General features: G+C 34.0%; 2 protein-coding genes and 1 pseudogene across 2 annotated transcripts; 1 reads left to right on the plus strand and 2 right to left on the minus strand.

Moving 5' to 3' along the window:
* Positions 1–3,871: 3,871 nt before the first annotated feature.
* On the minus strand, positions 3,872–4,804 carry LOC127564492 (olfactory receptor 13-like). Its single transcript, XM_052001050.1, has one exon. The coding sequence runs from the start codon at positions 4,802–4,804 to the stop codon at positions 3,872–3,874; it is 933 nt and encodes a 310-aa protein (XP_051857010.1).
* Positions 4,805–16,187: 11,383 nt separating this feature from the next.
* On the minus strand, positions 16,188–17,120 carry LOC127538569 (olfactory receptor 13-like). Its single transcript, XM_051962378.1, has one exon. It carries the CDS (start codon positions 17,118–17,120, stop codon positions 16,188–16,190), a length of 933 nt encoding a protein of 310 aa, XP_051818338.1.
* A 6,341-nt stretch (positions 17,121–23,461) lies between these two features.
* On the plus strand, positions 23,462–25,924 carry LOC127538570 (NEDD8-activating enzyme E1 catalytic subunit-like; annotated as a pseudogene).
* Positions 25,925–26,378: the final 454 nt, after the last annotated feature.

Consider the following 26,378-nt stretch of genomic DNA (forward strand, 5'->3'; position numbering starts at 1 on the left):
ATGTGACAATCTGTGTTCAAGAGATATCTTTCCATGACATGCAAAAAGGTTAAAAATTTCTTTTTTAAAGAGATCATATGTTATTTCTTGACAAAATGAAAAAAATGAATTGTGAACATTCGGATAAAAGCCAAACCCCCAACATTTATTCTTTTTCTCTCCAAATACATCCAAACAAAATTTGAAGAAAATGAATTCAGATACATTTTCTATCACTCACAGCCAGTATTATGGTTTTCTATTTCTCTTTTCTCTTACCACAAGCAAAAGAAAATAAGCAGAAATTAAAATAATTCATAATGTATATTTATAATCTTAGAAAGCCTAAGGTCTTTTTTTTGTTAGAAAGGAGTTTCAAAATAACAAAAACTCTTTGCCATTAGAACTTATAGTTCATGATGCTAAATGAAATGAGCAGAACCAGGAGATCATTGTACAGGGCAACAACAATATTATATGAAGATCAATTCTGATGGGTATGGCTCTTTTCAACAATGACATGATTGAAACAAGTTCCAATGATCTCATGATGAAAAGAGACATCTACACCCAGAGAGAGAGAACTGTAGCAACTGAGTGTGGATCACAACATAGAATTTTCATTCTTTTTGTTATTTACTTGCATTTTGCTTTCTCATTTTTTTATTTGATTTTTCTTGTGCAGCACGATAATTGTATAAATATGTGTGTGTGTGTGTGTGTGTGTGTGTGTGTGTGTATATATATATATATATATATATATATATATATATATATATATATATATATATATTGGATTTAACATATATTTTAACATGATTACTTGGCACCTAGGGGAGAGGATAGAGAGAAGGGAGAGAAAAATTTGGAGCACAAGGTTTTGCAAGGGTCAATGTTGAAAAATTATCCATATATATGCTTTGAAAATAAAAAAAAATTAATAAAAATAACTTATAGTTCAGAATAATTTACATTGAATGACTGCCTTCCCAAACAGTGACTTACAAGGAAGTGGAAAAAGCCAACATCCTAATACAAGATCTGTTGAATGATTGAAGAACCATCTAGTAAATCAGCTCACCCATATGTCCAGTAGTTTCTTCCCCTTCGTCCTGAAATATTCCCAAAATCTTTTTAAGAGTCTTTGTTGGAAGCAAAGCAAAGATGGCAGAGAAAAAAATGGGAACATGTCTGAGCTCTCCAAAATCTTTTATTTATATAAAAAAGAATTGCAGCTCAGCACAGTTGTGACTCAGGTAAGCCAGTATAAAGCCTTTAACCCTAGCACAGATCAACATCGGAGGCTCTGATACCCCAACAAAGTATGCTCATGATGTGACCAAACAATTTACAGCAGACCAACTCTGAAGCTTCCAGTCTCCAGTGCAGCAGGGAAGCCACAAGGCCCAGAAATCCCAAAGCAACAGTTAAGGAGTCAGGACCCTGTATTCCTCTGTAAGAAGCTTGGGACAGTGTCCCTTGTATACCAGAAATAGAACTCAGTTTTAAAAGATGTGAAAAAATTCCAGTGGGCAGAATCAAGATGGCATAGAAAAACCATTAAATTGCTTGAGTTCTCATCCATTTCCCTCAGAAACAACTTTAAATCAATTTTCTGAACAAATTTTGGAGTGACAGAACCTACATAGAGACAGAGTGAAACAATTTTCCATTTAAGATAGCTTAGGAGGACTTCAAGAAAGTCAATCTCAAATGTAAGCTGTTGATTCTCAACAGCTTAGAAAAGGAAGAACAAAAATTCACTGAAGAAAACAATTCCTTAAAAAATATAATTGACTAAATATGAAGATGGCAATTAGGAAAGTCACTAATGGGGTAGAACCAAGACTGTGGAGAGGAGACATCTTTATCTGAGCTCTCCTTGATCTCTCTCAGATCAACACCAAATCAAGCCTCTGAATTGGTTTCAGAGTGACAGAAGTCACAAATATTTGGAGTGTAACAAACTTCAGAAGATAGTTGGGAAAAACTTCGGAAAAGGTTTGTTTCAATCAGGAACAGAGGGAGGGGTTGAGTGTGGACAAGTGCAGGGTCTCAGGGTAGTGTGGAGTCCCATGAGCAAAGGAATCTAATTGGAGGAATCTACAGCAGTGCTGACTACTCTGTCCTGGTTGCAAACCAGTAGATCAGCAGATAAACTGTAAGACATTCAACGCAAATACAAAAGGCAAATAGTGAGCCTCTGAATCTTAGAATAACTTGGGATCTGGTCACATCCATTCAGCATCAACCTGGTATAGCCATGACCTATAGAGGAGGCTTGGACAATCCCCCTGTTGCCCTAAAAACAGACCCCCAACATTTTAAAAAATGAGCAAAAAAGCAAAAAAAAATTCTGACCATAAATACTTTTATGGAGAAAGAGAAGAACAGATTTCAAACTCTGATGACACTATAAGCAGATCATCTCCAGATGAAGCCTCAAAAAGTGACATGAATTGGTTCCCATCTCACAAGGCGCTCTTAGAAGAATTTTAAAAAGATTTTAAAAGAGAATTAGAGATAAAATGGGGAAAGAAAATGAGAACTTTGCAAGAGGGTTTGGAAAAGGAAATAGAAATTATCTGAAGAAAACGCCTTTAAAATAGACTTATTGAAATGGAAAAGCATATATTGCCTTACAGAATAGATTTAACAATGTTAACAATAGAGTCATGAGTAAAGTACGTACTAGGGATATGGCAAAAATAATTTAAAAAATATGTATCTTCTATTTATTTAATTCAATATTTCCCAATTGCATATAAAATATCTAACATTCATTATTTAATCACTTTGAGTTCTAAACTCTTTCCCATCCTCCTATCCCTACCCATCCTTGAGAAGATAAGCAATTTAATATCAATTATACATGTGATATCATGCAAAACAGAAAATATATTACCATATTAGACATGTTGCAAAAGAAAACACAGAAAAAAAAGAAAAATAGAGAAAGTTCTAACAAGCATAATTTAAAAGCGATTGATAGTCAAAAATTTTTCTCTTTCTGGAGATAAATTGCATTTTTATCATGGACCTTTTAGAAATCCTTTGGACCATTGCTATTCATTAATTAGAATAGTAAAGTCTTTTACAACATGGTTTCCATTTGTAATATTCTCCTGGTTCTGCTCAGTTCACTTCACATGAGTTCCTATTAAGTTTTCCTAGGTTTTTCTGAAATCATTCTGCTTATCATTTCTTATAGCACATTATTATTCCATCACAATCACATCACAATTTGTTGATCCACTTCCTAGTTGATGAGTATCTCCTCACTTTTCAATTTTTTGCCCACCATAAGTGTTGTTAGACATATTTTTGAACAAACAGTGGCTTTGATCTATCTAAGTACAGTCATGCAACATTAGCCCTGCCTCCAAACAACTCCCCTGCCTGTCCAGCTCCCTACAAAGACCAATTCTAGTGTTGTTCTTTTTTACTTTATATTTTCATAATGTTTTTGTAGCATGGTAGTCATGTATTGGAATTTGCTTTCAGGATGTAGAGTTTCAATGTAGCCTTGAATGATTTTCCAGATCATTGTTTAAAACTTCCAAACTCAAAATCCTTTTAGGATACACTTGGAACTTGATTACAAACACCTAAGTAGAAGTATTCCATGTATCCTTTGGTACTTTAGTACCTTAGAAATTTTCTACAGACTATTCAAAAAGATAAGTGAAATATATATTCTTTTGAAGACTCATAGGTTAATTGATTTTGAGCTGAAAGGGATATCAGAGGACATCCAGTTCATATTCCTCATATTATAGAAAAATTATATTCTATTTTTATTTATTAAGCAATATGAAATCAGATTTCAGGTTACTTTTATAATTCTTATCAGAATATAATCATAATTATTGAATTCTAATTGTTAAATCTTTTAGAATGGTCTTCCTTTCCCTAGCACTCGCTTTAGGGCACCCTTTACTTCATGGTTCCTTAGACTATAAATAAGGGGATTCAGCATTGGGTTAAATAGGCTATGGAACAGAAGAAGATATTTCTTTTGCTCCTTGGGGTTCCCATGCTTGGGTCCAATGTACATAATGATGGCAGTGCCATAGAAGAGTCCTACTACACAGAGATGGGATGAGCAGGTAGAAAAAGCTTTCTGTCTGCCTTCCCTTGACTGGATACGCAAGACTGCACAGAGGATTCGCATGTAGGAAATTACAATTGAGGAAAGGGGTCCCACCAACACAGAAGCAGCCCCAGCCAAGACCAAGATCTCATTGATATGAGTGTCAGCACAAGCAAGTTTGAGAATAGCTAAGATTTCACAAAAAAAGTGATTGATTTTCTGGGGACCACAAAAAGGCAATGGCAGCAATAAAATTAAGTGGGCCAAGGCCAGAAGGAACCCAAGGGCCCAAGAAGTGAGTGCTAGAGAGATACACATTCTCCAATTCATGATGACAGAATATCTGAGGGGGTGGCAGATTGCCACATAGCGATCATAAGACATTACTACCAAGAGAAGACATTCTGTGAGGGCAAAAGTCAAAAAGAGAAATGTCTGAGTTAGGCACCCTGGATATGAGATGGGCTTGACTGGGTCCAGCAGGTTTGCTAGCATCTGAGGCACAGTATTACAGGCATATGAAATGTCAACTATCGCCAAGTGTGAGAGGAAAAAATACATGGGGGTGTGGAGTCTGGCCTCCAGAGAGATGAGTCCTAAGATTACGCCATTTCCCATTAAGGTGAAGGCATATAGCAGAGAGAAGAGTCCAAGGAGAAACATTCGCATGTCAGGGCCAACAGGAAATCCCATCAGAATGAATTCTTTAACCACTGTCTGATTGTTTATCATACTTCTGTGACAGAGACAAAAAGATCATTTAGGCAAAGTGTTGTAAAGACAGCTATTATCCAGTGTTTTGTACATTTTTGAAATGTATGAGTATGGAATCTTTTGAGCAACCTTACTTTAATGTACTTCTAGACATCTTATTTTGATCAAAATAACACATTAGTAGTAGTTCTTTTTCCACACAAATATTGAATTTCCAGCAAGTAACTTCTATAATTTTTCTTTAATGAAGATTAGTAACTTCTCTGCAATTTATAGCTGTTAAGCATTGCAAAATGGCACTAGGAGATTAAAGGATTTGCCCACACTTATGTGGGCACACTTTGATATCTATATGTCAAAGGCAGGACTTGAATCAGACCTTCCCGAGTCTGATGATTCCTTCCTCTACATTACATCATATTGTCTTCCTTGCCAAAGAGATTATTTTAAAAACATACCTGGTCTCCATTGTTGTGAATCCTCCTTCTTAAGTATATGACAATCCCTCAGTGCTATATTTGGTAATCTTCATAATTTTCTCTGTAGGTTAAAAAATTTCCCATCACCTTATTGTCTTGCTTTGCTTGATTTTTGGATAATAGGTATACTATATAGCAAATGTGTATATTTTCCCCTTTATTTCAAATAGAAAAAGCAATCAGTTTTTGCTTACTATATGTAATAGTATCACATATTATATCTATAGTGTTATGTTCTATATAGTATACTATATGTAATAATATCACTTACTATAAATATCTCTCTCATAGAACTCACATTTTAATAATGAAATATTACATCACTACACATATACTTTCAAAAATCACTCTTTTTTTCTAGCATATGCAGTTATAGGGCAGAAGAGAAGTAAGAAAGTGATTGTTGGAGGAAAATATCCAGAAGAATCAATGACAAAGGAAGCAGAATAGCATCTGTGGACAGGAAACATGCATCTTGATTTTTGATAAGCTCATCATTTTGATTTAATAGGAAATTTGGAAGAGTGAAAAGTAAAAGATCAAAGACAGACCTTCTGATGTGGTTATTAAGAGAGAGAATTAGTGAATCTAAAGGTCCCAGGATTCATACTTTTATTTTTATATTAGTCCTTTTGAGGAGCCCAAATCTGTGTTGCTAAAAATAGATCATTACCAAAGTAGCAATAACATAATATAAACTCATCTCCATAATGTCTAATTACCTAATCAAGATAGGAAGAAACATTTATTAAGCCCCTACTCTGTGCTGGACATGATGGGGGAGGTTGTCTTACTATCTCTATACTTTTCTACTTGGGCCCCCAATATCCCATTCTTTTCTTACCTTCCTGTGATATTGACTGTCACTTGATAAATTTAGTTATCCTGACTCAATTGCACAATTCAATTTTGTAGTGACAATAGAAAAAGAATAATGAGAATTTTTACCCCAAATGTCTCCTGGCATCTCATTGCCTAGGGCATCCCAAATAAATTATTTTACCTGTCTTCTGAGTGTCTGTGGAAGGGAAAATAAGAGTAGCTCACCTACTATGCCACTTCTGAAGAAATTAACTCTAGAATGTGTTCAGTTCAGGCAACAATCACTGTTGGTAGCAGAAAGACTAACTACCTGGTCTGTAGTCTGGGGTGAGAATAGCACAGTCCAACATTACTGGCAGTAATTTCTATAAGCCAAGATCTGGTCAGAAGGATTCCTTTGTCCTCTTTGGCTCCTCATGGATTTAGTTATGTCATGTGAAACTCCTACCAACAACTATTCTCTGCAATGATCATGAACAAGAGAAATTGAAAGGAAACAGAGTACCCAGGATCCATACAATGCATATCAGCATTTTAGTAGCAAAGCAGCTAATGGAGCCAATCATGCTATCCCCATCCAGATATTAATCTGGCTATTGATGCCTTGAACTTGTCTGTTGTTATGAATCATCACCTAGACCTCCCAAGAGTGCTACATTTGGAATTAGAAGACATGACCTCCGGTCCCAGCTTTACTTATTAACTGTGTAATCTTGGTTAGTCAGGCATTTCTTATATTCTTACTATTTGTCAAGCACTGTGACAACTGCTGGAAACATAAAGAAGGCAAAAGATAGACAAACTCACATTCTAATGGGGGAGACAACAAACAAATAACCATGAACAAATACAATACAAGATAAATTGTAGATAATCAACAAAAAAAGGAATTAAAGAGGACTGGAAAGGACTTCTAATAGAAGGTGAAATTTTAACTGAGACTTAAAAGAAGTCAGGGAAGTCCGGTGGTGTAACGAGAGAGATAACTGCAAGCATGGTGTATTGACAAGTGAAAATTCATGGAATAGTGAGATGAGATATTGTGAGCAAGGAACAGTAAGGATGCTGAGTCATCACAGATTACATGGAGGAGAGTAAATGATAAAAGTGAAATGTGAGGAAGATACTTAACCTCTTTGATCCTCAGTTTCCTCAGCTGTAACATGAGAAAATAGTACTAGATGACTTCTAAGGTTTCTTCCAGTTCAAATCTGTGTTTCAACAATCCTTTGACTTTCTATGTCCTGTTCATCCAAAAATCTGTGATTTCTATGTGATATCTTGTGAGCCTAATGAAAAAGCCCTTCTTTTTTACCTCATTGTTGGGCATGAACTTAAAGGAAGCCTCACCAAAAACAGAGTTGAGGCTCATCTATAAGTTATCATTTTATGTCTAAGTTCCCATTCTCTTTAGCAATCAGTCTTGGAAATGTCTTGCATACTGAAATCTCACTATCCCCCTTGGTTTTAGTTGAGATGTGATTTGAGAGAGTCATCTCTCAAAAAATAGAGAATTTTCATTCCCTAATAACTAAATATAATCTTACATCTCAATTATCACAAAGTTCAGTAAGAAGGTCCATGGGGCATCATACCCATTCAGGGAAAATAAGAGCCCAATCATTAATCAAAATGCATTTACCCACCTCTTTATTCCCTACAGGATGACACAGGGCTCCTGTGAGAGAAATTCAAGGGAAAAGCCATAAGTAGAAAGTTTCAATACACAGAAGTATCTATACATAGGAATTTCAAGACAGAGATCATATTCTAGATATCCATTACATATTGTTATTGTTGTTATTCATTATTGAGAGATGTATTTGTGACCCATTATGGGTTTTTCTTGGTAAAAAAAAATACTGAGGTTGTTTGCTATTTCCTCCTCCAATGGCAAACAGTGGTTAAGTGACTTGCCAGGGATACCCAACTAGTGAATTGTTGGGACTGAATTTGAACTAAGATCTTCTTGACTCCATTCACTGAGTCACTGAGTTATCTTCAAGGAAAAAAAAGCTAGTAAGTGAATAAATCTGAATTTGAACTCACATCTTCCTAATTCCAAACCAAACAATTTATCCACTGAGTCATCTAGCTGCCTCTATTCATTATCATCTAATATGTTAGATAGTACCTTCCACTAAATATGTGCTCTTGTTGTTCATTCCTGAATATGAATTTGTTGAGATTGGGAGAAGCTAATACTTTTCTAGGTGACAGTGATCTGGCTCCTGGATCACACTCCTGTATACTCCTTTTAATGCCCCTTTTTTAATAGAGTATGTGCTCTTTCATTTCTCATGGTCCTCCCTCCCCTTCCCCACTTATATCTTCCCCCAACACACTCTCCATAGGTGAAAAAAAGAATGAATTTCAATCCAAAGTCTCTGTGTCAGTACATTATACTGTGCTACACAGATTAGAGGCAATAACTAAGAGCTGGATCTTAGGACACTGGGTAGTAGGAATGGGAGTAAAATGTAGGATTTGGGGAGGGAAGAAAACTTCCAGAGTATCTCAATGGAATCTATTAGTTATAATTTGAGTAAGATTTATTTTTATAATGGCACACTTATTGAGCAAACTCCTTTTTGGAATCATTCTCTATCAACACTTTGTCCTTTTCCTCAGGAAGCTGTGGGATTCTTTAAAGCCCAGGGACTCCTAGATTAGTGATTATTTGTCCTTTTATCATTGGCATCTTAATAGTTTAGAAATTCAAGTGATCTCTCCATGAGAAACAGCTCAGAAAAATGTCAGGGACTATGATAATTTCATAACTTTATTCTCTTTGGCTTTTTAAAAGAAAATAAAACCCTCTTTTTTATTCTTGAAGCTGAGACAAAGAGCTATTTTATTCATCAAGTAAACAAATAAAGCAAAAATCTAATTTTTTAGCCAATGAATTCTCAAGAGTTTCTCACTGTCTTGCTCTAGATACTTGAAATGGGCCAGCAAATAATTAGGCATGGTAACCTGGGATTTTTGACATTTTTATTTTTGACAGTTGACAATTTAGTCAACTAGTTGATAGAATGAGAACAAACCCCATTATTAGAAAGCCTGATTCTACTAGTTTTCAATTTATCTTTCTACATTTTTTCTTTACTTCTTCAAGGTGCTGCTGCTACTGAATCTAATCTTCCTTTGTGTCTCAGTAGGCTTCTTCTTCACCTTGATTTTTCTTTTCCTGAGTAGAAGCTGTCAAAATAGCTTTTTCCTTCTTATTTCACCCAAGAACTCTTAGTGACTGCATTTTTTCATCTTGTTCTCCAAATCACATAAATGAGTTAATAGTTCTTGGTCACATTTTTTGCCTCCATCCCCCAAATTAATATAGATAGATAATTAAGATAGATATTTATCTATCTTTCACTTCATTCATGTATCTAAGGTACATCAATTCCTAAACAGTTTTGTGACATTGAATTCCAGTGAAGTCATACCCAAATAACTCCTATGAAACATATTCTAAAAACATTTCCATATTTCTCTTATTATTTTAATATTTGCAAACCTTAGAATCACGTGGAATAATATGACATTAGCATCACACTCCAGTTAGAACACTGGAGAAGTTGTAAAAATATTGTAGCTGTCACTTGAATAATGACTTAAGTTTTACAAAGTACTTTACATACATTTATACATTTGATTCTCATGATAACCCTGTAATCCAGATGCTTTTCTTCTTATTATTTTATATATGAGAAAACTGACACTCAGAGGTAATGTCCCATTATTTTCTCATTTAGATCAGAGAGCCTGTAAGTTTTAAGTTCTTCTGAAGTGATGTTAAGTAATGTAACATTTCCCAATTGATAAATGGTCAAAGGATATGAATAGAAAATTTTCAGATGATGAAATTAAAGTCATTTATAGTTATATGAAAAATGCTCTGTCACTATTGATTTTTTTAAAAAATGCAAATTACAGAGTAAAAGAACTCTGAGGTACCATCTCATACCTCTTAGACTGGCTAAGATGACAGGAAAAGATAATGAAAAATAATGGAAGGGATGTGGAAAAACTAGGACACTAATGCATTGTTGGTGGAGTTGTGAAATGATCCCACCATTCTGGAAAGCCATCTGGAACTATGCCCAAAGGGCTATAAAACTGTGCATATCTTTTGACCCAGCAGTGCCATTATTGGGTTTGTATCCCGAAGAAATCATAAGGGAGGGAAAAGGTCCCACATATGCAAAAATGTTTGTAGCAGCAGTTTTTGTGATAGCAAGGAACTAGAAAATGAGTAGATGTCCATCAATTGGGGAATGGCTGAACAAGTTGTGTTGGTACATGAAGGTAATGGAATATAATTGTTCATTAAAAATGATGAACAAGCTGATTATAGAAAGATTTACATGAACTGATGCTGATCAAAACAAACAGAACTAGGAATACTTTGTACATAATAACAGCAAAAATGTGTGTTGATCAACTATGAAAGGCTTGGTTCTTCTCAGTAATTCAATGGATCCAAAGCAATCCCAATAGACTTTGAACAGAAAATGCCACTTGCATCCAGAAAAAGAACTGAGACTGAATGTAAATCAACACATACTATATATATTTCTTTTTTCTGTTTTTTATCTCTCCCATAATGTTTTCCATTTTGCTCTGATTTTTCTCTCAACATGATTCATAAAGCAATGTGTATTAAAAATAAATAAACTTACTACAAAAAGAGAAATAATGTATTTTTTGTCACTGCCCCTCAAGCCATGACTCATCTCCACACTGGAACTGTGATCCATACCAAGGAAGGTGTCTCTATTGTTTTGAAACTGCAAGAACTGATCCTCTCCCTAGTGCTAGTACAATGGTCCTCTGTATTCTCTTTCTGACAAAGCATTTAATCTTTTTACTGTCCCTTAGCATTGAATACTCTTACTGTTGATCACCCTACAGCATTGCCATTACTTTGTACACAATCTATTTCACTTTGCTTAAGTTCATGAATGATTTTCAAGGATTTTCTGAGGGTTTCCTGCTCATCATTTCCAATAGAACAATAATATTCCATCATAACCACATACCACAATTTATTTAGTCTTTCCCCAATTAACAAGCATCCCCTCAATTTCAAGGTTTTTGCTTTAAGGATGCTATAAATATTTTTGTATATATAGGTTCTTTCCCTTAAAAAAATTCTCTTTTGGGATCCAAGACCAATGATGGTAATATAAGATCAAAAGTTATGCATGATTTTATAGCCCTTTGGATTATTTATAAATTGGGGCATGGCTCTTATTTTTTTTTAATAAATTTGACTCAATTCACTTCATATTTGAGAAATGAAGTCTTCTCAACCAAAAAGTGTATATATAAAGTAGAGAAACTTGCTTCAAGATTCTTTTTTACAATTACTATTGCTATTTCTCTCCAGTTACTCCATTCTCTCTCTCTCTCCCCACCCCTCGTACTCTCTCCCTCCTTAAAAGTATTTTGTTACTTGACCAGTTTTTCCCCTAACATGCCCTCATTTCTATTATCCTCCAGCTCTTTCCTGCTTTCCTGCAGGGTAAGATAGATTTCTATACTCATATTGGTGGTATATGTTATTTCTTCTTCAAGACAGTTTTGATGAGAGTAAGATTCACTCATTTTCCCTCCCCTTGTTCTCTTTCTCTCCAACGTAAAATTTTTTCTTGCCTCTTTTATGACAGTTAATTTACACCATTCCATTTTCCTTTTCCCTTTCTCCCAGTACATTCTTCTTTTACCCCTTAATTTAATGTTTTTGATATTATCCCTTCATATTCAACTTACATTTATGCTCTTTGTCTAGATTTATTTCTTCTAACTGCTATATTAATAAAAAAGTTCTAATGAGTTGTAAGTATCATCCATATAGGAATGTAAACAGGTGAATCTTATGCTTATGATATCATTTTATTGGTTAACTCCTTCTATAAAGAAAAAATAAATTTTCTATTCAGCTCTGATCTTTTCATCATAAATGTTTGAAAATTTTCTATTTCATTGAATGTCTACCTTTTTCCCTGATGGAGTTTGCTCAGTTTTGCTAAGTAGGTTATTGATGATTATAATCCTAGCTCCATTGTTCTCTAGAATATCATAATCCAAGCCTTTCAGTCCTTTAAAGAAGCTAAATCTTATGTTATCCTGACTGAGGCTCCACTATGCTTGAATTATTTCTTTCTGGATGCTTGCACTATTTTCTTCTTGTTCTGGGAGTTCCAGAATTTAGCTATAGTATTCCTGGGAGTTTTCAATTTGGGATCTCTTTCAGATGGTGATTGGTATATAAATATTCTATTTTACCTTCTGGTTTTAGAATATCAGATCAGTTTTCCTTGATAATTTCTTGAAAGATGATATCTAGTCCAAGTTTTTTTTATCATGACTTTCAGGAGTCCAGGGGTTCTCAAACTTTTTAAATAGGGGGCCAGTTCACTGTCCTTCAGACTGTTGGACGGCAGGACTATAGTAAAAACAAAAGCTTTGTTTTGTTGGCCGTTAAATAAAGAAACTTCATAGTCCTGGGTGAGGGGGATAAACTTCCTCAGCTGCTGCATCTGGCTCACGGGCCATAGTTTGAGGACCCAATAATTTTTAACTTGCCTCTCCTCGATCTATTTTTTAGGTCAGTTGTTTTTCCAATATAATATTTCACGGTTTTCTATTTTTTTGAATTTTGTTATATTGTATCTTGATTTCTCATAAAGTCATTAGTTTCCATTTGTTCAATTCCAATTTACAAGGAATTATTTTTCTCAATGTGTGTTTGTACCTTCTTTTCCATTTGGCCAATTTTGCTTTTTAAGTGATTTTTCTCCTCATTAGCTTTTTGTATTTTCTTTTGGACTACTCTCCATTCCTTCCCTAATTTTTCCTTTATCTCTTTTTATTTGATTTTCAAAATCCCTTTTGAGCTCTTACACAAACTGAGACCAATTCTTCTTCTTATTATTTTTTTTTTTTGGAGACATTGGATACAGATTTGACTTTATTATTTTCTTTTGAGTAAATGTTTTGATCTTTCTTGTTACCATATTAACTTTCCATGATCACAATCTTTTTCTGCTTATTTTCCTAGCCTATTATATGACTTTTAATTCTTTATTAAAGTAGGGCTTTGTTTCCAGAGTGGAAGGTGCACTGTCCAAGCTTCACGGATTTTATGCAGCTGTTTTCAGAGAACCTTTTAAGGACCTGACCACAAGCATTCTTTTCTGCCCTGGAATTATTAGGAGTGCTCTTGTCCCTCTGTAGCTATAAGCTTTCATGTGCTAAAAGTCCTTCCTCAGTGCTAGTAAAGAGACCTGTTGTGAGCTGAGGCCCCTGGAAGTTGCCACCACCACCACTGCCCATGCCTGCTCCTGGTGTGCTGGTTTCCTAAGGCCCTCTCACCCTACTGATGAATCATACTAGTGAACTTCCAAGTCCTTTTTGATGTTTTGGGGTTAAAAGGTCTAGAAAGAGTTAGTGCTGCTAGTGATTCAGAGCTCTATAAGCCTGTTCCTGTTTTGCTAGTGTTAGGGCTGAGCCAAGACCAGGACTCTGCTGGCATAACCTGTTCTGAAACCACGTGCTAGACTTCCACCCTGGTATCACGGGCTTTTCTTAACAAACTTCTAATTAGTCTTCAACTGAAAAACTGTTCTACTCCATCTTTTTATGTTCTGATCCTCTAAAATTTATTTAGAGTCATTATTTGAAAGAATTTATACGATTTACAGAAATACAAATATTAGGGTAGCATTTTCATTGGTCCTTAACAATAGTTAACAGCAGGCAAGCAAACAGTTTAAGCTTATCTTGTTATACCATTTAGGCATGAATAATTTTTTTTTTCAGTTCTACTCCCTCCTTGAATCTGTTGCATTAAAAATCAAGATCTTGTATCTCTTAGTTTGTTTTGAATGAAAACCCATTTAAGGTAGATTTCTTCACTTGTCAGTGGATTTCCTCAAACTTTTCTTCTTTTTTTTATAATTTTTATTTCTTCCCTGTTCTCTCTAGGCTTATCCAGCTTAATAAAAAAAAAAGCTATTTCCCCCATTTCTTAAACTTAATACAGAAAGTACTGTTTTTAACCTGTTTTTACCATTAAAGACAAATAAAAAAAGAAGAAATCTTATTTTATGCCTTTTCATGTTTTTTTGCTACAAAAATTGTGAGTTCCTTTTTCTGACAGAAGGGAATTTGGAAGATGTATAAAGTCCTTCTGTAACTTTAAATTATCTTAACTCATTGTCCTTTAAAATAGAGTTTGTCTTTCTCTTTATAGATCTTGAATAGTCTTTAAGTAAAAACTATACTCAAATTAAAAAAATATATATAAAAAATAAAAAAACTAAATTTTAGGATTAGATATAGAAGGATTTTGCTGCCTTTTAAAGAGACTATTTCATTCAGTTATTCATTCAATCATTATTAATGAAGTGATCATCGCCATATGCATTTTCATCTTCTTCCCCTTAAAATATTTTTACTAGTACCTTCAGACCTTTTATATCTTTAATTTTTTGGAAATCAATCATAGAATAGAATTTTGGGCACAAATTGATAGGATACTTTTTCCATTCTCCTTTCAATCCATGGCAACTAACAGAACTCTTTACCATCTGTGCCCTAGTATACAATTCCACTCATTTAGGTATGAAATAGACACATTGTAGTTTAATAGATGGATGGTCAGTGTCAGTCAGGATGATCGTGTTTAAAATCCTATCTCTGACTCATACTGGCTGTGTGAACCTGGATGAGACAACTAAACTCAGAGTGACCTAGGCAACTCTTTAAGAACATGTTGCAGAGAAGATGCAGAACTGCACTGGTAAAGGTATTTTTCTTATTCTTCAATTATCTATAACAATTAATTCATGGTCCAGTCTATTCCCATATGCATACCACTACATTAGTTACTAAAACACCTAAGAGGCAGTGTCAGAAAATCCTAAGTTCAAGACCATTCTTCAGATACTTGCTAACTCTATCTTTCCATATATGATTCTGAGAATGAATGTATATTTCCATTTTCTCAATTGTAAAATGGAGATAATAATAGCACTTACCTCCAAGGTTGTTGTGAAAATCTAATGAGATAATATTAGTAAAATATCAATTTTCTTTCCTTTTGTCCCCTCATAAAGTTGGAAAAACAAAATCATAATAGTATAAACCCTTAATGACATGAAGTGGAAGATGTCAGAAATTTCATTTCTAGTTCTGAAATCCAGAAATAAGTAGAGCCAATTAGTTATTTTCTGAATCTTATATATGGGATGATGCTTAGAAAGACTAGGCTAATTCCCTTTCCTTGGTTCCTAAAACTCTGAAGACTATCAGGAACAAAAATCACTAACTTTCTTGACCCATAAAGACTATACTTAGCAATTGACCTGACATTGAATATTGCAACAGTGAAGATGAATATCAATAATGCTATCAAAGAAACAATTATATATAATCTGTGATTGAATGAAGCAGGAATTAGGATAATCATAATATCATATTCTTTTTGTCAAAAACATTAATCAAAAAGTTTCATATACTATAGATAAAACAAAGTCACAAAATCATTTTATAATTTTTAATCTTCTGGCAATTTATATTTATCATTAATTTTTGACAATTGCAGAAATATTCTAGCTTTGCTGAAATATTTCCAGGTCTTTTACTTTTCTGGCAGAGTCAAAAGGATTTGTATTTAATCTGGATTGGAAAATTATTCTGCATTGTCTTGGCATTTTCTTATTATTTTGGTCCTTTTTTGCCTTGGTTCATCTATTTGATACATAGTTCCAGATGACTTCCTTTCTTACTAACCTGACAGATAAAAATGCTACTTTCCTTGGTGAAATCCTCTTCTTTGGTCAATTTCAGTCATTTTGATAGATCATTTTTATTTTTTGTTTGGAAACTTCATATCTTGTATAAAATATTTACACACTCCAACAAAGAGGAACAACACACACACACATACACACACACACACATACATATATACACACACAAACTCTATCAAACAATTTAGTAGTAGAGATCTGATTTTTAACTGGCTAGTAAACTGAAAATAGTTACAATTTTTGACAGATTTATAAGTAATTCATATAAGTAGTCATCTTTTATGGTGATCTCTCCTTTCCCAAAACTCTTTTCAGAGCACCTTTTACTTCATTGTTCCTTAGACTATAAATAAGGGGGTTCAGCATGGGGTTAAATAAACTATGGAATAGAAGGAGATATTTCTGCTGCCCTTTATTATTCCCATGCTTGGGTCCAATGTACATGATGATGGCAGTGCCATAGAAAAGCCCTACTACACAGAGATGGGAGGAGCAGGTAGAGAAAGCTTTCTGTCTCCCTTCTCCTGACTGGATTTGCAGGATTGCACAGATTATTCTCATGTAAGAGATCACAATTGAAGAAAAGGGTCCAACTAACACAGAAGCAGCCCCAGCCAAGACCAAGATCTCATTGATATGAGTGTCAGCACAGGCAAGTTTAAGAATAGCTAAGATTTCACAGAAAAAGTGATTGATTTTCTGGGGACCACAGAAAGGCAATGGCAATAATAAAATTAGATGGACCAGGGCCAAAAGGTACCCAAGGGCCCAAGAGGTCAGTGCTAGAGTGATACATACCCTCCAATTCATGATTACAGAGTATCTGAGGGGGTGACAGATCGCTACATAGCGATCATAAGACATTACTACTAGGAGAAGACATTCTGTGTGGGCAAAAGTCAAAAAGAGAAAGGTCTGTGTTATGCACCCAGCATATGAGACAGGCTTGAGTGGATCCAGTAGGTTTGCTAGCATCTGGGGCACAGTATTGCAGGCATAGGAAATGTCAACAATAGCCAAATGTGAGAGGAAGAAATACATGGGGGTGTGGAGTTTGGAATCCAGACAGATGAGTACTAAGATTACTCCATTCCCTAACAGGGTGAAGACATACATCAGAGAGAAGAGTCCAAAGAGGAACATTCTCATGTCAGGTCCTACAGAAAATCCCATCAAAATGAATTCTCTGACCAGCGTCTGATTGATTGTCATGCTTCTGTAATATAAAAAGATTGCAAAGATCAAGTAAATGAGAAGTGTTTATATTGTGCATAGTTTTGTGCATTTATTGTAAGATACACCTTCAATGATCTTGCTATGACATACCTGAATTCCTGAAAACTCAATTTCTATTCAAATTATAATTTATTTCCAAAGACCCCAACTACTGGAGGAAAGATTCACTATTTGATAAAAACTTAGGAGAAAACAAGAAAGAAGTCTGGCAGACATCAGCTTTAGTTCAAATATGACAACATACCAAGTCTCAAATTGATTTATGACTTAGCTATATGTGTCACATAATATGAAAATCAGAAGATCAGTGAAGGAAATATTTACTGCAACTATGGATGAAAGAAGAACATATTATAATACAAGGAATATAAAATATAAAAAAGATAATATGTATAACACATATAAAACTGAAAAGTAAATACCAAAGTAGGTGGGAAATAGTTAACTAGGAAAAATGTTTCTAGCAAATTCCTCTGATAAAAGTCTAATTTCTAAGATATAAAATTAATTAATTCATATATATATTTATACACACATACATATTTGTATGAATACGAGCCTTTTCTTAAATATAAATGGTGAAATATATAAAGTCAATTCACAATGAAAGGAATCAAAGATAAAAAATAAGCATATAAAAATATAAAATCACTAATAGAAAAATGAAAATCAACCTTTAGATTCTACTTCATACTATCAGATTGAAAAAAACCCAAAATATCAAAATTTATTAGAGGACTTCTGGATAAACAGGCACACTAATACATTATTGGTGGAACTATGAATTGTTCCAACTATTCTGGAAAACAATTTGAACTATACCCCAAATGTTTATACTTCTATATAAACTATACCCTAAGTTGTGCATATCTACTAACCCCATACCCCAAAAAGATTAAAAATAGAGGAAAAGAGCTACCATCTACTGAGGAATGGTTAAACAAATGATGGCATGTGACTCTGATGGAATATAACTGCAACTTTAAAATGATGAAAGGAATAGCTTTGAATAAACTTGAGAAGATTTGAATGAGGGAAAAAATGTGATAACAGTGACATTGTAAAGGGAAAAAAAAACAACTAAGAAACATTTAAGATGATCAGTGTCAACTTCAAGTCTATAGGATAAGAAATGCTGCCCACATCCTGCCAATAAAGTGATGAACTCAAGGTGAAGAATGAAACAATTAGTTTCAGATATAGCCAATTGTTGACTCATTTTGTGTAACAATATATATTTGCTTGAAAGGGTTGTTTATTTTTTCTTCTTTTTGGCAAAGTCTTCATGAGCACAAAAGAATTATTAATAGGCTTACCAAAATGAAAAAAAAGAAAGAAAAAAGAATCATTAGCATACATTATACATACCTGTATACTTATATATAAATAACATGAGTTTGTGTGTATGCATTTGTGTATTCATATATCTATCTGTCCCCATAGCTGTGTTATTTTATTTGCCTTCTTCTTCCTTTCTCATCATTCCATCTCTTCCTCTAGCTGCCACTGATTTATAACATGTTTTGTTAATTGACAATACTATATATTCATCATTTTATGAATCACTGGACCAAAACTCTGTTCTAGCTGCTATTTCCATATATATACTTTTGTGACCTCTTAGAAAATGATCTTGTTTGAAAGCAGGGGCTATCTTAATACTTGCAATATCAGACACAGTACCTGGTACATTGTAGTTACTAATTTTTATTCATAATTTGTGACTGCATAGGGATTAGTTGCATTCTTAGATTTCTGAATACACTCAGTTCTGCTATAGTTCTGAGATATATGCTCACTTCCTAAAAGTCACTATGCTGAGCAAACACTACAAAAGCTACAGAGCTTATAAGAAAAAATGGGGATAGGAACAAAACACTCAAAAAGTCTGTCAATGACACATATAAAAGGTAGGAGCCTTGCAAATTATTAAGAAATGAATAAAAGTGACAATAAAGAATTGTGATGTCCAAGGCCTTGGACAAGGAAAAGCAAACTGGATGATCAGGCTACAATTCTGGGCTTATGGAGGGAGGTCTTAGAGGAAGAGGAAAACAGAAGAGCTGGGGATAAAGGGGTCCATCTTTTCTCTTCACTAATAGCTTCTATTAGAAGATATAATAAATATGAAATCTTACCTTAACACCTAAAGTTTGTCTGTGGAAGTGGGTATAGGAAAAATTTGTAACTTGTGAATTAATATGAAGTGGTACTACCCAGTGTTGAAAAATAACACAAGTAATGACTTGTGGTAGGTGGTAGATGTTTGAGATATATGTGTTTTGTGCTCAGTGGTTCAGTGGGATCAATTTTCTATTTCTCATTGATGAAATTGAAACAAGCATTATAGCAAAACCAACTTTTTTTTTCAATTTGATTCCCCATTTTATTATATTTTTCTTGTTACCTTCCCATGAGATTTTCTGTCACTGAATAACAGGTTTAGAGATTCAATTCAAAACAATACAATTCCATCAACAATCTTTTGTTGATATCCATCATATACAAGATACTCCAATAGAAAATGCAAATGCAAAGATAGGTAAGATAAAAATTGAGAATAGGGAATATTCAATCCTGTGAGAAGGAATGACTATGATATGAGAAAAGACATGGAATAAGTAAGAGAGAGAAGTGATAAAGTACTTTGAGAAATTTGAGGAAAAAATTAAACTCTGAACAATTTTCTTCACAATTCAGAATTTATCAACTTGAAAGGAAAAAAAAGAATAAAAATCCAAGTCTCTCACAGCTGATATCTGTCATTTTCTTCCTTCATGTATCCTGAGTAGTCATTTCACTTCTTACCTGGGTATCATAGAAGAATAATAGCAAACTTTAATGGTCTTTTAACTATTCAAAGATTTTACTTCTTGGATGAACCGGGGCCAGGCAACATGAAAAGGTGAGGTTAACCTAGCCTTTAAAGGGACTCCTCTCATGGCTCTTAATTTGGGTTGACAGCAACATATTGTTCTATTATGGGAATCCACCACATGCTCTTGCTGTATGGCTCTTTGACTACTCTTTGCTTCATCACTACATCACTACATCCACTACTTGGATATCAACCATCACCATAGATATAGCATGTCATGAGAATCTGTTCTGGGAAGGAGCTTATAACCCTACACCAACTTCTATGAACCTAGAATCAGAGACTAAATATGGGGCATCCAAAAAAAAGTTTCTTGGACTCCATCCCAGAACTGGTTACTTATACCATCCTAAGTATATCCAATATTACTACAAGCTACCACCTACTGAATTAAACATTTATACTCACAATGTTGTTAGTCACACTCTTTTCTACTTTGTGAGACATTCAAGCTTTAGAGAAGTTGGAAAAGAATATGTAAAGTGGGCCTGGAGATCCAGCTCCCATCAGCAAGTACCAGAAGAGAATTTCAGTTTTAGAAGCCGTTACTGCCCAGGCAGATAAGGACAAGGTAAGAATCAGAAACTTTTTTTTTCATATACAGACACACAGATGGAACAGTTTTATTCTTTACACAACTCAACCCAAATCCATCTCTATATAATTCTGAAGATTGAGAATAATTGGAGGTCTATGGAACTTCATACCCAAGATTTTTTTTTTTTTTGCAGTCACTCGGGATACCAACAAAATGATTTCAGGGGAATAGCAAAGAGCCATGTTGTCAACTCATGGAATAAACACTGGAAACCTCAACAAAAACAAGTCATAATATTCCAAGACAACAACAACAATTAAACTCCCCTGATATTCCATGACTCCTGAGATTGCTCCAACTTCAGAATCACATAAGTGAATTCACTACAAGTTAAGGGAAGTAAACTCTAGTAAACTACTGGAGTTCAGCCCTAATTTCTGATATTCATGCTTTCTTTCTCTACTGTGCCCTTGGCTCTTTACTATGCTGGGTTATAATAAAAACAAATAATTTGAATCCATAATACATAATAGGTAAATGATTTCACACAGCCAACTAGAGAGGTTAGATCCAGGGTACAGAAAGTCTGTAGGGAATGTTGAAAGTCAGTATAGGGGATTGCAGAATCCATAAAAAATAGCTGTAGTGTCTCAGTGGAGTTTGTTAGATTCCATCTATTAGAACATTTTGATTGGGACACAGATCACTTGGAAAATTTCCCTTTTGTGAAGTTTATACTGAATAAAGCCTTTCCAAAAGTGATGGAGCCTCCCACAAATCCTTTCCTCTCACTACTGGAATGGTAGTTGATAAAGAAAAATTAAGAACTGGGAATGTTTCAGTTTGAATAGAAAAATCTTTAATACTAAAAAAAAACATTTTTTATATCCATGTATACTTGGATATACACATATGTGGACAAGTATTATTTTATAAATTAGATAAATATAACCAAATAAATTAATTATAAAGCAACAAATTCATGAGTGTTTTTTTAAGCTTTCTAGTTTTTTTGAAAGAACATGGATTTAATTTGGTATATATAATCACTGTTCCATTTGTCAGAGATGTGCACTGACATCAACCAAGGAGTTAAATCTATTGTACAGAAAAAAGTTCAATTCTATTTTTCAATATTTTTCTCAGTTTGTGCCTCATCTAATCTCATATGATTAGAAACAGTTTTAATTTTTCATCTGAAAACTGTCGATTCATATACTTTGACCATTTATCAATTGGAGAATGGCTTGAATTCTTATAAATTTGAATCAATTCTCTAGATCCTTTAGAAATGAGGCTATTATCAGAACCCTCAAATGCAGAAGTGATTTTCCACTTTATTGCTCCCCTTCTGAACTTTTCTGCATTGGCTTTGTTTGTATAAAAACTTTTTAACTTAATATAATCAAAATTACCTATCTGGTGTTCAATTATGAGTTCTAGTTCCTCTTTGGACACAAATTTCTTCCATCACAGATCTGAGAGGTTAACTATCCCATGTTTTTCTAATTTCCTTATATTATCACTCTTTATGTCTAAATCATGAACCCATTTAGAGCTTATCTTGGCATATGGTGTTAGGTGTGAGTTGAGTACTAATTTCTTTAATATTTCCAATTTTCCCAGAAGCTTTTGTCAAATATTAAGTTCTTATACCCAAAGCTGGGGTCTTTGGGTTTGTCAAACACTATATTGCTATAGTTATTGTCTATTTAGTCTTGTGATCCTAACCTATTACACTGATACATACCTTTTGACCCAGCAACTCTACAATGAATTCTCTGTCCCAAGGAGGTCACAAAAAAGGGAAAATGAGTAACAGGTACAAAAATATTTATAGCAGCTCTTTTTGTGGTGGTAAAGAACTTGAAACTGAAGGCCTGGCAAACAATTGGGGAATGGTTGAACAAGTTGTGATGTATGAATGTAATGGAATACTTTTTTTTCCATAAAAAATGATGAGTAGTTTTAATAAAAACTTGGAAAGGTTAATGTGAACTTAGTGAAGTGAAGAGAACCAGAACATTATATACAGTAACAGCAACATTGTGAAACAATTAACAGTGATAACAAAATAATTCAAAAAGACTCATGATGGAAAATTCTGTTCATATCCAGAGAAAGAACTATGGAGTCTAAATGCAAATGGAAGCATATTATTTTCACATTTTATTTTTGTTTTTTTCTTTCTCATGATTCTTCGTTCACAATGTGACTAATATGGAAATATGTTGGGCAGCTAAATGGTGCTGTATATAGAGCACTGGCCTTGAAGTTGGGAGCAACTGAGTTCAAATGCAGCCTCAGAAACTTAATACTTATCTGGATGACCCTGGGAAAGTCACTTCACCTCAATTGTATCACAAAAAAAGAAAGAAAAAAGAAAAATAAGCAAATATGTTTAACATGATTGTATGCATATGACTTATATCAGATTGCTTGCTCTCTTGGGAGGAAGAGAGGGAAAAGAATGGAGTTCAAAATTTTATAAAAATGAATGTTGAAAAATGCTGAAAAGTAATTGGAAAAATGATTAGCAATTAAGTAAAAAAAAAAAAGACAAAAAAGAATCAAAGTATTGTTTGCTGGAAGTCGGGGGGGGGGGGGGGGATGGGGAGGTGGAATAAAGACGGCTATCAATGAATTTTAAGAGAATTTCAGGGTCACTTCTGCCTCCCACTTTGAAAGTAGAAAGAGAGAAAGAAACAATATAGTGGATGGTGAGGAGACAAAAAGAAAAGAATTAGAGTAGAGGAGTGGCTGGTGAAAAAAGGATTTCCTTCCTAAGAGATTAATGATATAAACACACACACACACACACACACACACACACACACACACACACATACACACACACACATAATGAGTCCTTATCCTCAAGAACTTTATATTCTATTTTTGAGAAAGATCTTATTAAAAAATAAGTACATCTAAAATATATACAAGAATGGCTTTTGATAATGGGTGTGGGGATACTGGAGACTGGGATAGTCACTGAAACTTTGTAAAAAAACTTCCTCCAATGATCTGAACCATTCACCTGCCTTGATTTTGAACCAATCATTAAATCTCCTCACTTTTTATAAGATACTTGTAAAATGCAGGTCATTGGAGCAGAAGGATGTCCTTAAAGTGAAGTCCTAAAAAAAAAATCTGTCATCATTTGGTTTTAGACAAATGTATGTGATATACATAGACAACAAAGATGTTTCCAATCTAAATTGGCAGTTTCTGTTTATGCCTGAAGATATTAGAAGATGCATAGTTGAAGTTGCTGCAGAATTCCTAAATAATAGGATCCCTGATTGTGCTGTAGTTGCACATTGCAACAAGATTCAAAATTTTGATACTATATATATAGACAATTTTATATTATTGTATGGGTCTAGATTCCATTATTAGTAGAAGATGATTAACTGGCATGCTAATATCACTTCTAAATTATGAAAGTGGAATATTAAATCCAAGTTTTATTATTCATTTGATAGATGGGTTTTGAAGGAAATAGTAAGGTGATTCTACCTGGAATGAGAACTTATTTTGAATATACACTGAAACTTTATTCACAACAGATTACTTTCTCCACATATCTATGCTCAGGCTCCCAGAACATTGAATTGGGTATGCAAGGATATATCGAGAGTACAAGGAACAGTCTTTTGGAGAGGGACTTATATTGGATGTAAATGATCCTGATCACATTCTGTGGATTTTCCACAAATCACTAGAGAGAGCATCACAATTTATTATTATGGATGTTACCTATAGGCTAACTCAAGGGATTTTAAAAAGAATCATTCTAGTGATAACTTCCACAAAAGCTGTCACCATAGCTGTGTGCCACTGAGGTTTTAAAAATAGTCACAAGTGTATATATTCTCCTTAATTATTACTTCTTGTTGGAATCCTAACAAAGTGTTAACTCATTAGAGTTGATAGAGACAATAATTATCTAATTTAGCATGGTTCAGTATGATTGATCTGATCCTATGATGAGATATTGTGGGCCAGAACTTGAAACAAGGTACTAAGTGGAATTGAGGAGACAATGTTTAAATCTAATTTAGCATTGGTTTAATCATACAACAAATAATGGTTTCCCAGTGATATAATTATTGGCGTGTACTCAGTGAACAGCATATAAGCAAGAAGCTCTCAGAGCCAAAGGACTCTCTGGGAGATATAGAAGCCCACTCTTGGAGGCGGAGTCAGATTCATTCCATTTTCCACCTTTGTGCTGGCTGGAGACTGAAGGACAAACCTTTGGATTTGGAGACATGCAGAAGGACAAGCTGCAAGAGCTCTTGGAATCAAGGAAGAAGATAATAAATGTTTGGATTTTATCATCTGGCTGTATTTGAAGTGATTATTACTTTGAATTGAAACTAAAGCTGCCTCCAAAAAACCTCCCCAAGAAACCTGCTCCAGAGAGAACCATTATGTTATACAAAAGAAGAGAACATCACACTTCTTATAAACAATCAGCAAGATGATTTCAGAGATACCAGGAGAGACTTATATCAACTGATGCTAAATAAAGTGAGTAGAACCAGGTGATTATTGTACATAGCAACAACAAGATTATATGATGATCAATTCTGATGGATGTGACCCTTTCCAACAATGAGATGGTTCAGGCCAGTTCCAATGTTCTTGTAATGGAGAGAGCCATCTGCATCCAAAGAGAGGACTGGGGAGACTGAGTGTGAATCATAATATAGTATTTTATTCTGTTTATTGTTGTTTGCTTGCATTTTATTTTCATTCTCATTTTTTCCTTTTTGATCTGATTTTTCTTGTGCAGCATAATTGTGGAAATATGTATAGAAGAATCACACATGTTTAATATATATTGGATTTCTTACTATCTAGGGGAAGGAGTTGGGGGAAGGGAGGGAAAAATTTGGAACGCAGGGTTTTGTAAGGGTGAATGTTGAAAATTATGCATATGTTTTGAAAATAAAAAGTTTTAATGATAAAAATGTATTAAAATTACTTCTTACTTAATGATATAGATGGCTAGTACACATATACATTTGAAGTAGATAGAAAGGCGAATTATCCAACTTTCAGCCAGTTTTCTGAAAATATCCAGTTTTCTCCATTAACTAGATTGTAAGAAGTTTTAGATTATCCAATTAACAATGTCTCACTATAGATGAAATTTCTAGCCATCATGGTCACAAAAGAGGGAAAGAACAGAAGCCTTTACTTATAGACATCAATTCCCATTGAAGAACAAGGCTAGATCTTTCTAAGACATTAAAAAAGTTGGGTCTTTTGTGAATGGTCAAAAATTTGCTATTGTCAATGGTATCAGAGTCTGTATTGTTCAAATTTTATTTTACTACTTTAAAACAGTAAGTATATGTCTAAAAGAGGGAACAGAAGAATTTCAGAAAGGTGATGGAGTGAAGTGCAAAAGATTAAGGAATTGTTGTTTATTCATTTTTGAAGAGGACCAATGACATCATGGAGTGGTTTTGACTTGTGCATAAAGATGCTGCAAATACTTGTCCCCTACATTTAAAAAATTCAAACACATCCAAAAATGTTTGTTTTCAATCTCTCTTCAATGTTTTTCCCCCTCTCTTTTAATGGAAAGAACAGCAAAGAATGATATCTAGGATGATAAAAGTCTAGGATAGCTTACAAAGATTAGTTGAGTGGCTAAAGAAAATGAGAATTTTATTCAAATTTGAAGGATTTTATTATTAATAAGTTCTACTTTGTATGTTTATACTATATTTTGTGTTGAATATTTGTTTTCAACATATTAATTACTTCCCCTAACCAACTCTCCCCTGTGGTATCTTCC

This window comes from Antechinus flavipes, chromosome 5 (genome assembly GCF_016432865.1).
Source record: "Antechinus flavipes isolate AdamAnt ecotype Samford, QLD, Australia chromosome 5, AdamAnt_v2, whole genome shotgun sequence".
NCBI classification, from domain to species: Eukaryota; Metazoa; Chordata; class Mammalia; order Dasyuromorphia; family Dasyuridae; genus Antechinus; species Antechinus flavipes.